At 38.0% G+C, this 13565-nt stretch overlaps 1 protein-coding gene across 6 annotated transcripts in view; it reads right to left on the reverse strand.

Annotated features, from left to right (window-relative positions):
* LOC137237813 (carboxylic ester hydrolase) overlaps positions 1-13565 on the reverse strand; it is a 140238-nt gene that overhangs the window by 59459 nt on the left and 67214 nt on the right. Inside the window, exon 1 of one of the 6 annotated variants that reach the window (XM_067762013.1) lies at positions 5769-6848. The exons of the other annotated variants lie outside the window; for them this stretch is intronic. Coding sequence (XP_067618114.1) covers positions 5769-6344 — 576 coding nt within the window. The 5' untranslated portion in view covers positions 6345-6848. Of the gene's footprint in view, positions 1-5768; positions 6849-13565 lie in introns of those variants that run through there. 6 annotated transcript variants of the gene reach the window in all.

The following is a 13565-nucleotide window of genomic DNA, read 5'->3' on the forward strand; positions in this document are numbered from 1 at the left end:
CCCGTTTTTTCAAACACAATTCCCAAAGCTCAATAACTGAGCTGAACTCAAAGTGTCTGCTTGCACTGTTTAAAGTCGATATACATGGAGACAATGAATTAAAAAAACAATAGTAACATAATTTGCTATTTACATTTATAATTTATAATATTATATAAATTTTGTATCTGGTATCAAATTATCATTTTAGATAGCCAAACAGCTGGTGAAAGAATTCAACAAAAAAGTTGCATTCAAGTTGTTAATAGACTCGTCTCTCTTCGACATACTTTAGTATCTTTAAGGAAATTTTTTGTTGATAGGTTTATAGCGGTTGTTGTTTGAACGGTCGGCGGATAAAACGGGATATAGATTAAAAGCGAAACTTATAAACATATCCGTAAAATTGCTATAAAAGAAAAGAAGAGGGTTAGGAATATATCCGCGGCAGGTATGCTTATCGTAAGAGGCGGCTAAAATACCAAATTGGTTCAAGGGGTTGCTAGCGCAATATATAGCTTCTTCAACCCAATTGTCAACCTCACCTACTCGTGGCGAATCCTGTTTCTTTAAAATGTGAGGCTCTGGCGACCCCAAGTTCCTTAAGGATGTAGGGGGTGGGAGGGCGGTATGGCCTAGAAGGTTTCATATGGTCATACCAAATCGTTCCCGATATGATCGGGCTAGTACTTTAATGATGCTTGCTACCGGAACGTACCGGATCTGCATCTGGAAAAGGACCATCAACGGCGATAACACTCCCCACTGTCTTCGGGGAGTGTCCTTATCGCTACAACAACAACGTTTTTTTTCATTCAAACTTGGACACATCAATTCATACAATAAAGAAGAGAATCACCGTTCTTTCCATAAGAAGGGGACACACCAAATGATTCAATAAAGATAGTAACACATAATATTGAGCCCAGTGCCACCTTTGTCCATGCGTAAAGTATTGACGCACTTCGAAAAAGTCTTTGACGGGATGGAATTGTATCGCATATTCTTGGACCATTTTAGGACTATTTCAGAACTGTTACGTGAACATTTTCATTTCAGTACTATTATTTTTCGTCAACGAAAGATCATTCCAATATACATCCATTCAGCCCCTTCATTATTTCTTTAAGACAGCTTCTCCCAAGAAACTTAGTTCCGAATTTTTATTGCAAACCTGAAACTGCGGTCGAAACAAATCAAAAGCGGAACCATATTGATGTATAAACATGATTAATCTGGCTATAGGCGAATCCAGCTATTCACGCGCAACCATTTACGTCACTCGCTACGCACAATCAATTATGAATCAACCACGCAATATAGCCCTCTGCGCTTTTATTGACATATGAGGGGCTTTAGATAACACAACACATTAAGCTATCGAACAAGCTACGATTGACAAGGACATAAGCCCTATGATAATTCGATGGGTGCTGTTCATGTTAAAGAGTAGAAAAGACCATTTGGAACTGGGAGGGACAACTGAATCAATTGCGGCCACAAGATGATGCCCACAAGGAGGTGGGCTCTCCTGTGGACCTCTGGTCATAGATGATCTCCTTCAGTTAATGAAAACCAAGGGATTTGACACACAAGGGTATGTAGATGACCTAGTTATTTTCATCACAGGGGTACACGAAGAAACAATATCAGATCGCATGCAACAAGCTCTTCGCATCATAGAGAGGTGGTGCGATACCAAAGGACTAGCAATGCTAACAAAATTGTTCTAGTGCCTTTCACCCGGAGAAGGAAAGCATCCATCCCAGAATCATCCCTGGGTGGAACTAAAATAAAATTCTCAATCACACCACCGTGGTGTGATGGTAGCGTGCTCCGCCTACCACACCGAATGCCCTGGGTTCACACCCCAACAAGCAACATCAAAATTTTAGAAATAAGGTTTTTCAATTAGAAGAAAATTTTTCTAAGCGGGGTTGCCCCTCGGCAGTGTTTTGCAAGCGCTCCGGGTGTATTTCTGCCATGAAAAAGATCTCAGTGAAAACTCATCTGCCTTGCAGATGCCGTTCGGAGTCGGCATAAAACATGTAGGTCCCGTCCGACCAATTTGTAGGGAAAACCAAGAGGAGCACGACGCAAATTGGAAGAGAAGCTCGGCCTTAGATCTCTTCGGAGGTTATCGCGCCTTACATTTATTTTTATTTAATGGAGGCAAAATACCTAGGGGTCACACTGAATAGATCCCTCATGTGGAATGCTCATTTCGATGCTATCCTAAACAAAGCAAGAAGAGCTTTCTTCGCCTATACTCGACTCTACGGCAAAACATGGGGGATATCTCCAAAAATGATATACTGGACATTTAATACTGTCCTTATAATGAACATGCAGATTACCTAGCAAAGCAGGGTGCTATAGCGGCATTTTATGGTCCAGAGCCCTTTTGTGGACTCACAAAAGCATACACCAGGGAAACCATAAGTAACTGGGAAACAAAACAATTCAGACGTCCCTGGATTGACTGCCCGGGCAAAGACAAGCCAAACTGATTATATTTCCGGCAACGAAAGTGGTTGGTTTCGAAGTTCACTTTTTCGGGATTAAAATAGAAATAAATAAATACTTGGTGAAACTTACCTCCGAGAAGATTTAGGCTGAACTTCTCTTACAATTTATAACGTGCACTTCTTAAATTTTTTTCTACAAATTGGCGGGACAGGACTTATATATTTTATGCCGACTCCGAGCCGCATCTACAAGGCAGATAATTATATTTCACTGAGAAGCTTTTCATGCCAGAAATACACTCGGAGTGCTTGCCAAATCACTGCTGAGGGGCGACGTGGTTTTTTTCTTTTTAAAAAACTTGTTTATAAATTTTTGATGTGGCTTTGTCCGGGGCTTGAACCCAGGATTTTCGGTTATTAGGAGGATCACGCTACAGCCACACCAAGGCAGCCGCCACGGTAGTGGAAATCATCATGATCATTAATTGGCGCTTAAACCCCTAAGCGATTTCGGCCATTTCGTAACAAGTCACGCCTGCTGTTCCCGATAGCTGAAGCCAATTGGCAGAACCAAGGCAACTCTTCCTCCACCTGCATCTCCCAACTAAAAAAAATGTCTCCCCCTTTCTCTGCTTCCAAGCTGCGGTGTCGACTGAAATACTGTCGTCGTCCTTTCGGATAACATGACCTGCACTATCGTCATATCGGTTTAAAGCTCATACAGCTCAACATTATACCTCCTTCGATACACACGGTCGACATCACGGATCTTCCGGAGTACTTTTCTGTCGAACACTCCAACAGCCATATCAACTTTTCTCGACACCGTCCATGATTTCGAATTGTAGAGCGTGATATTCGCACGTCGAGAGAGCACTCTACTTTTCAATTGTCTACTCAGTCCAAAGCAAGAGTTATTCTCCGTTCTTCTAATTTGGCATGTTTTTGCTGTTAATACTGGTTCCCAAATGAACGAAACCTTCACACTCTCGAATTTTTTAACGGTAACAGTGACGCGTTACCGTCGTCCTGACGGCGTCAGAGTTAGAGAATAAATTAGCACTATTTTCCAATAATTTTTGAGACATTAACTATTTTAGGACAGTTTCAGAGCTATTTTTGGAAAATTTAAGATCATATCGGGACTATTTCGAGATTGTGTTAAAAATCAATTTAGGACTATATTGTGGATACTATTAGCAGTCACTATGCCGCTTGTAATAGATGCTGGGCAACATTCACAACAAGACATATACACATACATACATATACAGCAACAGAGAATATTTCACACACATGTGAACAGCAGCTTAAAGCGAAGATAATATTTCATACACATGTACACAGCAATAAAGAGCGCATAAGACCTTACATAAACTACAGATATGTAGCTGAAGCCAATATGAAATCCAGAAACGAAAATATATAAGCAACTACTTACTTATTTCGTTTATTTGGGATCCAGTATTAACACTAACAGCAAATCAGCTGTGAAATCCAGCGAAGAATCACTTCAAATGCTACTTTGTACTAGGTAGGCAATTCAAAAGTAAAGTCCACCCCCGGCAAACGAAAATCATACTCTGCAAGTCACTTATCGAAGCCGTCCTGCTATATGGACTAGGACAACATCAGATAAAGCGGCTCTGGGAGTGTTCGAGAGAAAAGTTCTTCGAAATATTTATGGACCTCTACGCGTTGGCGATGGCGAATACCGAAGAAGGTTTAACGATGAGCTGTACAAGTTTTATGCAGACATAAATATAGTCCAGGGAATTAAAACGCAGCTGCTGCGCTGGCTAGGTCATGTTATGCGAATGAAAGATAACGCTCCGGCTAGGAAAGTGTTTCTATCGGAACCCGCCTATAGAAGCAGAGGAAGAGGGTGACCCCCGCTCCGCTGGAAGGACCAGGTGGAAAATGATTTAAACTCCCTTGGTGGGACCAATTGGCGCCAGTTGGCAGAGAAAAGATGTGACTGGCACGCCTTGTTGGACGTTTAAACGGTTATTCGCCAATTAAGTAAGTATGTACTTATGAGATACAGAATCAGAAATAAAAAAGCAACTCACCGAGATGGCTGTTCGCGAAAAGTCTATACCCTGGGAGAAATAGGTGAATAAGGCGAACTGGGAGTATAAAAGCAGCGCAGTTTATGTGATGGTGAATCAGTTTGATTTTGATATGCTATAGTGAAGTACGCGAGTAATTTAATTGTGAAGTACTACTACCACAGTAGTGTTGTAAATAAAACCATTTTGCTATACTGAATATTTGAGTTACTTATTCGACATTGAACGTAATAGAAGGTGCAGAATAATCAAAAATTCCCAAAATTTGTTACAATATCATTGATCTTTAACGGGATTTATTTCGGGATCATTTTAGGACTCTTGTCATTTCTATTTAAAGTTTGTTTTTGGAAATTTTCCCGTACATATTTTGTGATTAAATGAACGTTTTCATCATTTGGGGTGGATAAGGTACTGTCTTACGGTCGTTTGGGCACTCCTTAGGGATCTTTTCCGGGTTGGTTTCAAATTTATTTCAGATTTATATCAGAACAATTTTGGGATTGTTTTTAGGATTGATTTTTTTATAAATTTATAACAGAGAAACCTTACCCCAACGGGTCAGGGGGCTTAGAATATACCCGCGGCAGGTATGCCTGTCATAAAAGGCGTGCTTGCGCAAAATATAGCTTCTCCAACCCAATTATCAACCTCACCTACCCGTGTCGAATCCTGTTACTTTAACAGCCGAGGCTCTGGCAACCCCAAGTTTCTCACGGATCTAGGGAGGGCGGTATGGCCATGAAGGTTTCATGTGTTCATACAAAATCGTTCCCGAGATGGTCGGGCTGTTGCCTTAAAGGTGCTTGTTACCGAAATGTACCGGATCTGCATACGGCAAAGGACCCAGGGCCTTCGGGGAGTGTCCTTATCGCTACCACAACAACAACAACCGGATAAACTTATCAAGACGCTAGCCTTAAGTGCATTTACATAGATATCTATTTATGTACTTGTTTTTATACATCATACCCAATGAGTTCTTTGTAGTCTGGCATTCTTTTTTAAATCAGTTTCATTCCTTGCTTTGCAGTATTCTCTTATGCATTTTTCAACTTCATAACAAAATATTGCGTTCAACCGCAAAATTCAGTTTTTGTACGAAGTGCAATGTTACAAAACCATACGAATATACATACATACAGAAATATTGATACACGTTTCGTCATTAATCATTCGTAAGCGCATATGCACTGGTGAGTCCAAAGACCCCTCATAGCTATCTACCAATACTTGTTCAAATACTCACCTCCATTGAGCCGGTTGCTGCGCGTGCTGCCGCCGCTACGATCGCTGTTGCTACAGGTTTTCCTCGCAATCTGCGTAATTTTCGTCGTGTTGTTATAATGGATGGTATAACCGCTACAGCAGCAGCTGGTTCGTCAATTGTTATATAATCTGGTATTAATGTTTCAATTGTTGTTGTTGGTATTTTAAGGTTCGTTGCCTCGTTGTTATGTGTAGTCATTGTAGGTTCCTCATACGCCGCGGCTGCCCCAATTTTATCAATAAACAATAAATCATTTGTATCATTTGTACCGGCATTCATATAAGTTGTAGTTGTATTTATTATATTCGTGGCTGCACTTCCCGATTCGGTTGTTTCAATGGTTGTTAAAACATTCATTGTTAGCGGTGCTTTTATTGTTGTACCGATCAACATCAATTTTTCTGGCATTTTTGTTAAATTTGTTTCGGGCTCCGGCAGGTTGCGGTGCACGCGCCGGCTGGCATTCTGATTTGAAATAGCAAAAACAATCAGACCACTGGCTGCACCAATAACAACAACAACAATAATGAAATTAACAAAACAGCTATTATTCATAGTGACAAAGTTTACGATGATCGAATTAACGGTAACAAAATTATGAAAAGCTTTGTGATATTCGATACGCGTGCGCACTCGTCAAAAATTTTCCGATTGGCTAGGTACCGTTTTTTTTTTTTCGTTTCAAAATTTAACTTGACACTCGATCAGCCGGTTAGAGTAGTGGCACACGATTGCGATACATTCGTTTAACGAGCATAAAACGAAGCTTCTCGCATAAATGGCTTTATGGCAGTGTGTGTTGGTGTACTCTTTGTGCAGCAATGGGTTAATGTACTTTACGTAATAGGTACTATAGCATGAAAAAAAGTGGAGAAAAGCACTTGTGGAGCATGTAACTCACATAACTGAAAATCACTACACTTAATTTGCATAAAAAGTTTTGTTCAATTAGCTTCCGCTTAAATTTCACAAAAAATTTTCCATCCTTTTTTTTTCAGGCACACAATTCACTTTCAATTTTTCACTTTCGATTACGATGCGCGTTTATGTTATGACAACACTCCGACTCCAATACACGTCTGCAACTAAAAACTGTGACTCGCTATTTAGTGCAAATAGTGCCAAGGAGTTTTGCGAAAATCCACTACATATGCAAGCTTTTTTTAAGCTGGCTGTAAATATAGTAAGTTTTTGTAGCACCATCAGTGCTCAAGCACTGTGGCATAAAATCGGGAATAAGTCGACATAAATTTAAACATGTAAGGAAGTCTAAGTTCGGGTGAAACCGAAAATTACATACCCAGCTGTACACTTGAAATGCTGTTGTTGTTTGTTTTGTGTACTTAATAGTGTTACAAGGCTGCGCAATAATACATACATATATGTACATATGGTTCTTTCTGAACTAATTTTCATTTAAAAGAAGCAAAAAGGGTACATAGGCTAGCACCAATGACCTTGAGCGGGTAATAATGCAGTTTTCCTTCAGATATGGGGATTTCCCTACTGTTTATTTTAAAATAAAGATATAACGGAACAATAAACATAAACACACAAATGCCATTGTACTAAAAAGCGTTATTACAAAAAAAGGGGAGGGTTATTAAGGACATTTTCCAAATTTTTCTAGAAATAGCTTATTACCTGCATCTACGCACTTTTACAAAATCTTGTATATAAAAGAAGGCGATTTAGTCCGATTTTACTGAAAATATTTCCTTTAAACACCAAATTTTTCATCGAGTTATGGCTCCAGAAATGTTGGGAAATGCATTGTAAGAAAGAGGCAGTGCCACGCCCATTTTTCAAGATTTGAATTTTTTCCCTTTTCTTGTTATAATGGCACAAAATACGATTGGTACACAACTATTTTCTGCTAAGATTTAACTTATTATTTTTGCCTAGGACCCTTTTTAAAGTCACTTATATAAAACAGGGCGTGGTCTTTAACCGATCTCGTCCATTTTTTCTAGAAATATTTCCTGCTATAGGAAAAATTTGTGTACCCAATTTTATTACGATCCGTTAATTTTTCTTCGAGTTATGGTTTAGTCATAAAAGGGGCGGTCCCGTTATAAATCCACTTGGGAAATCAAATACCATTAATATAAAGCTCTTTTTTGCAAAGATATAGCTTATTTTATTCGTCCACGAATCTTTTAAAGATCTTTTATATAAAAGTGGGCATGGTCTTCAACCGATTTCGTTAATTTTTCTTCGAAGCATTCCTTATAGTAAATGCAACCATTCTGCAGAATTTTGTTACGATAGGTTTAACGATTTTTGACTTATGATTAATAATATTTGTAAAATTGATTTTATCACAAGTGGGCGGTGCCACGCCCATTTTTTTCAAATTTTTTTCATGAGTCTCAATATTAGTCCAAACGTCAAATTTCAACATTCTAGGTGTATTATTTACTAAATAATCAGTTTTTTTATGTTTTCCAAAATGTTATATATATAAAAAGTGGGCGTGGTTATCATCCGATTTCGCTCATTTTTAATACCAATCTATTCTGGGTCCAGCTAAGCTCGTGTACCAAATTTGGTGAAGATATCTCAATATTTACTCAAGTTATCGTGTTAACGGACAGACGGACGGACGGACGGACGGACATGGCTCAATCAATTTTTTTTTTCGATGCTGATGATTTTGATATATGGAAGTCTATATCAATCTCGATTCCTTTATACCTGTACAATCAACCGTTATCCAATCAAAGTTATAATACCCTGGTGGGTATAAAAAGAGTCTTATGAAGGAATTATTTTTTCCTTCCACGGTCAAAAGGTTAGAAACAGCCGGACGATCGGCGATGGTTGAAATAAGCGTGGCTCTTCGTACAATACCTACACTGGCACTACAGGCAGTGATGAATCTGTAGCGGTTCACATCGTTGGCGAAATAGATGTAGCTTGGGCGGCGTGGGATGATAATGATACATTTTTACGTAAGTACGTGCTGTTATTGGTCTAACCTAACGATGCACCAATGCCAATGGGTCAAAACAACGTTTTACCAGCGCCCGGGACTCGCTTATCTTGGAATAATTGATGATATGAGTAGACACACCAGCACTTGGTTGTGGTGGAGGCCTATCTAAAACCACTACCAATCTATGGGTCATGGCACACGGTTGCAATACGAGCAGAACCGGAGCAAGCTCTGAGGGCTTATCTATTCACCTTGATTCCAAATTAAAAGTTTCTATTCAGGCTTTTGCAACCAAAGCTACTACCGGTTGAGTTTGCACCTACTCCAGCATTCTGATCGACTTTCATTGGAAGGGCAGAGTACTGTGAGCTGGCTTTTGCTGTTGTCGTTACATTCACCACTCATATTCCCTTAAGGGAGGAAGGCTGTGGGAAATTAATATGGGACGTGAGTTTGGTGAACTTGAACAGACTGATCGGGAAGGTAAGGGTGGTGCATTTTGCTATGAGCTCGGTGTGGGACAGAAATTTATACTATCCGATCTCTTCAGCATCTTCAAAATGGAGGTCGCCATTATAAAAGATGCGGTAGTAGGTGATTATCAAAGCTAAGCCTTGAGCTCCGCCGAGAGCTGTGAGGGATTGCTTGACCTCGCTTGTGGTGGCATCTAACTTCTTTTTGAGAAAAATTGTGTGGGTACCATGCCACGAGAATGTGCCTGAAACCAGCCAGGTTAATCTCTAGGACTGAGCAGGCATTGGCGAGCTTCACGTGTGTGCTGGTGGAGACTTTGGAACTTTACTGGCTACTTGTCCTCTGCTTTTGGACTGATTTTATCTCAAAACCTCTCTTTACTTTCGCTTCGATATACTGATCAAACAGAATCTATCGCTTCATGATCATTATTGCAACAAAGATTTAGAGCTAAAGGTATCGGAAATGCCGTCATCTTGATTCTAGGTGTTTTGTTGGACCAGGCTTGTTGGATAATATGTAGTCAAAAGTTGTTGAGTGCTTCACACATACCGACCCACGAGCTATCAATTCAGAACTGCAGAACGGTGATCGGTCTCAGTGAACCCTACGTTTCTATTTCGGTTGCTCTCTTTAACTTTCCCTTTCAACTCTTCCCCATTCTCTTTTAATTTTCCATTTTTTCTCCTTTTCTTTTTTACCACCCTTCTTTTATTTTATTTTACATTTTCTTTTCCTGTTTACTTTTTCCTCCTTTTTAGACCTTTCATAAAAATGTATGGTACATTAACTTCTTCGGAATCTCAAAATTGTAAGTCTTTAAAGGAAAATAGATAGACCCACCAATAAGTATACCGAAATAATCAGGATGATGAGCTGAGTTGATTTAGCCATGTCCGTCTGTCTGTTTGTATGCAAACTAGTCCCTCAATGAGATATCTTGATAAAATTTGGTGAGCGTGTATATTTCGGTGTCCAATTAGACATTCGTCGGAATCGGCCGGATCGGCCACAATAGCATATATCCCCCATACAACCGAAAAGAAAATTTTTGTCATATCTTCCTCAATTTTTCAGATTGAATCTTCAAAATTCACCATATGCTTTCGTATATTTTACATATTTTTGTCTGAAAAAATGGATGAGATCGGTCGTATATATATCATATACCCCCTACAACCGTTTGTTCAGATAAGAAGCTTTTCGTAACTACTGCCCCATTTTAATAGCTAGAGGCTTCAAATTTCACCGAATGCTTATATATATAGCAGATATTGTTGTGTGAAAAAATCATAGCGATCGGTCGCTATCAGATTGATCAGATAAAGCTTTTCGTAATTAACTACTGCCCCATTTTACCAGATAGAAGCTTCAAATTTCACGGAATGTTTACGTATATGTTATATATTGTGACGAATATTAGCATCACTAAGCTGTTAGTAAATAATCAAACAACAATAAAAACGTGAAGCAGCCACTCTTATGTACATGTACACATTAAAGCTAGCAACACTATGTAGAAGGCGACGAAAAGCTATCGCACACACACAGATGTGGTCATAAGGCGAACTAGTTACTCACACATACACACACATATGGCTATAAACTACAAATATGCATGTACTCATATAACTAATTACCAAGCAGGAGGTACAAGAGTTCTAGAAGGTGAAACGTCTAGACTTTTGGAGAAATATGCGAACGAAGCAACGGAGAGTATAAAAGCAGCGCAAGCTGAACAATCAGTAATCAGTTTTGATTTAAACATGCTATTGGTTGTGAAGTATAATTGTGAAGAACTACTCCCAAAGTAATCTAAATAAGGACCAGTTTGCAATACTGAATATTGGAGTGATTTATTCAACAGTTTAGCGATTCGAGCGTTAGCAGAAGGTGTCAAATAAGCGGAATTTCCCAAAAATTCGTTACAATCTTGTTAAGATAAGTGATTCATTATCATAGCTATTTCATGCAGACCACAAAAACGTGAAACTTTGAATCCTTACACAAACTACCTACCTATTTTTTTTAATTTTATATTTATCTTAAAAATCGGTTAGGTATGTACATCTGTTCACCATATTTTTCCTAACTTATACCGCCGATTATTTGGATTTACGAATGGGATAAGATTATTGTTCAGCCCCATTCATGAAAGGTATGAAGTCTTCGGCTGTGCCCTCTGGCTCTTTTACCTATTTCTATTATTCTTTTCTTGTTTCGCTTCTATCCTTTCTGCGTTTTCCAATCCCATTTCTGTTTTTCCTTCGTTACATTGCTGTTTGGGACCATTCTGTCCTATCTCTCTATGGCATTAGACCTCCGCCTGAAAGACACTGCATGGAGCAGGAAGTCAGTACGATTGATTTGAGTGCAGATGCTTTTCGTACATTCTAGCTGCAGTTCTCTTTTCCTTTTAGTAAATGGCAAATGGCTATTGAACTATATTTTTATTCAATTTTTCATTGTTGTTATTCGCCTCCTCTATTCCACTGTACATCACCTTAATTGCAGATAAAGCTTTTATGTTTTAGTTGTGTCGGTTGGCAGCAGCGCTCCAAAATAATAGTTAGTCGAAAATGTATCGAAGATTTTAACACAGAGAAACGTTTATTAAAAAAACACGACGGTAAGATAGAAAAATAATATATCTCCATAAGTTCATATTTAAATACTTTCCTAAAGGTTATATATATATATATCTTTCAATAACAATTATGATGAAATCTTCTATTTATTGGTTGCGAGTTATCTGTGAGCTCTGCATATTAAATGAAATGTAATTATTGGTTTTTTGTTTTGACTATTTATTGTTTATTGTTGGTGCTACCCTTTTTATCCGATTTACTCTTTAAATGCCTAAATTTCATTACGTAAAACACGAAACTTATTCAGCCTCACGCCTTGAGCTCCATTGTATTTAGTACGTCGAGCATTGAAACTCTTTGGTTCAATTGTGCGATCGTCATCTCTTTATGACATCGCTGATTGTGTTGTTGACTTTTCATCCAACAGAGCAGGTTTCTTTTTTATACTCAGCGTGCTTTGCACACAGAGTATATTAACTTTGATTGGAGAACGGTTGGTTGTACAGGTATAAAGGAATAGAGATGGATATAGACTTCCATATATCTAAATCATCAGTGTAGAAAAAAAATTTTATTGAGCCATGTCCGTCCGTTTGTCCGTTAACACGATAACTTGAGTAAATATTGAGATATCTTCACCAAATTTAGTAGACGAGCTTATCTGGACTCAGAATAGATTGGTATTGAAAATGAGAGAAATCGGATGATAACCACGCCCACTTTTTATATATATAACATTTTGGAAAACACAAACAACCTATTTGTTTAGTAAATAAAACACCTAGAATGATGAAATTTGGCGTGTGGACTGATATTAAGACTCTTGATAAAAATTTGAAAACATTTTTTAAAATGGGCCTGGCACCGCCCACTTATGATAAATCCATAGATGTTAAGTAATGATTAGATAATGCTAATGATTGCTAATTAATCTTCATTTGCGAAATTCTCTAATTCATTAAATAATTAGAAATAGTTCAACTAATTCCCATTAGATAATTGAAATTTTTTTTCTAATGGTAAATCTAATTGCAATTAGTTGCCATTAGCAAAAAAGATTGGTTTACATTTACAATTAGAAATCTAATTGACTTTGCAATTAGATATTCAATTAACTCGAATTAGAATTAGTTGAACTATTTCTAATTGTTTAATGAATTATAGAATATAAACCAATAGCATCATCGTTAAACCTCTCGTAACAAAATTCGTCAGAGAGGTTGCCTTTACTATAGGGAATGCTTCGAAGAAAAATTAACCATAAAGGGTCGTGGACGAATAAAATAAGCTATATCTTTGCAAAAACTAGTTTTGAATCAATGGTGTTTCATTTCCCAAGTGGATATATAACAATAAATAGGAAAAATTCAAATTTTAAAAAATGGGCATGGCACCGCCCCTTTTCTGACTAAGCAATTTTCTAGAAAAATAGGACGAGATCGGTTAAAGACCACGCCCCCTTTTATATAAAAGATTTTTAAAAGGGTCGTAGACTAGAATAATAAGCTATAACTTAGCAAAAAATAATGATATTTCATTTATCAAGTTTTATTGTAAGAGGGAATGGGAAGACATTTTTTTAAACGAGCGGTGCCACGGGATATGTAGAAAAGTAATTTATCTGAAATGAAATGTGCAATTCAAGCTCACGCTGAGTATATAATGTTCGGTTACAGCCGAACTTAGACACCTTTACTTGTTTGTATTTAATATTGAATATTTATTGTTGGGAATTCCGTAGGTTGTTGCACTTGTTGCAATATGTGAATAAAAACG

This window comes from Eurosta solidaginis, chromosome 1 (genome assembly GCF_040869045.1).
Source record: "Eurosta solidaginis isolate ZX-2024a chromosome 1, ASM4086904v1, whole genome shotgun sequence".
In the NCBI taxonomy this organism is placed as follows: Eukaryota; Metazoa; Arthropoda; class Insecta; order Diptera; family Tephritidae; genus Eurosta; species Eurosta solidaginis.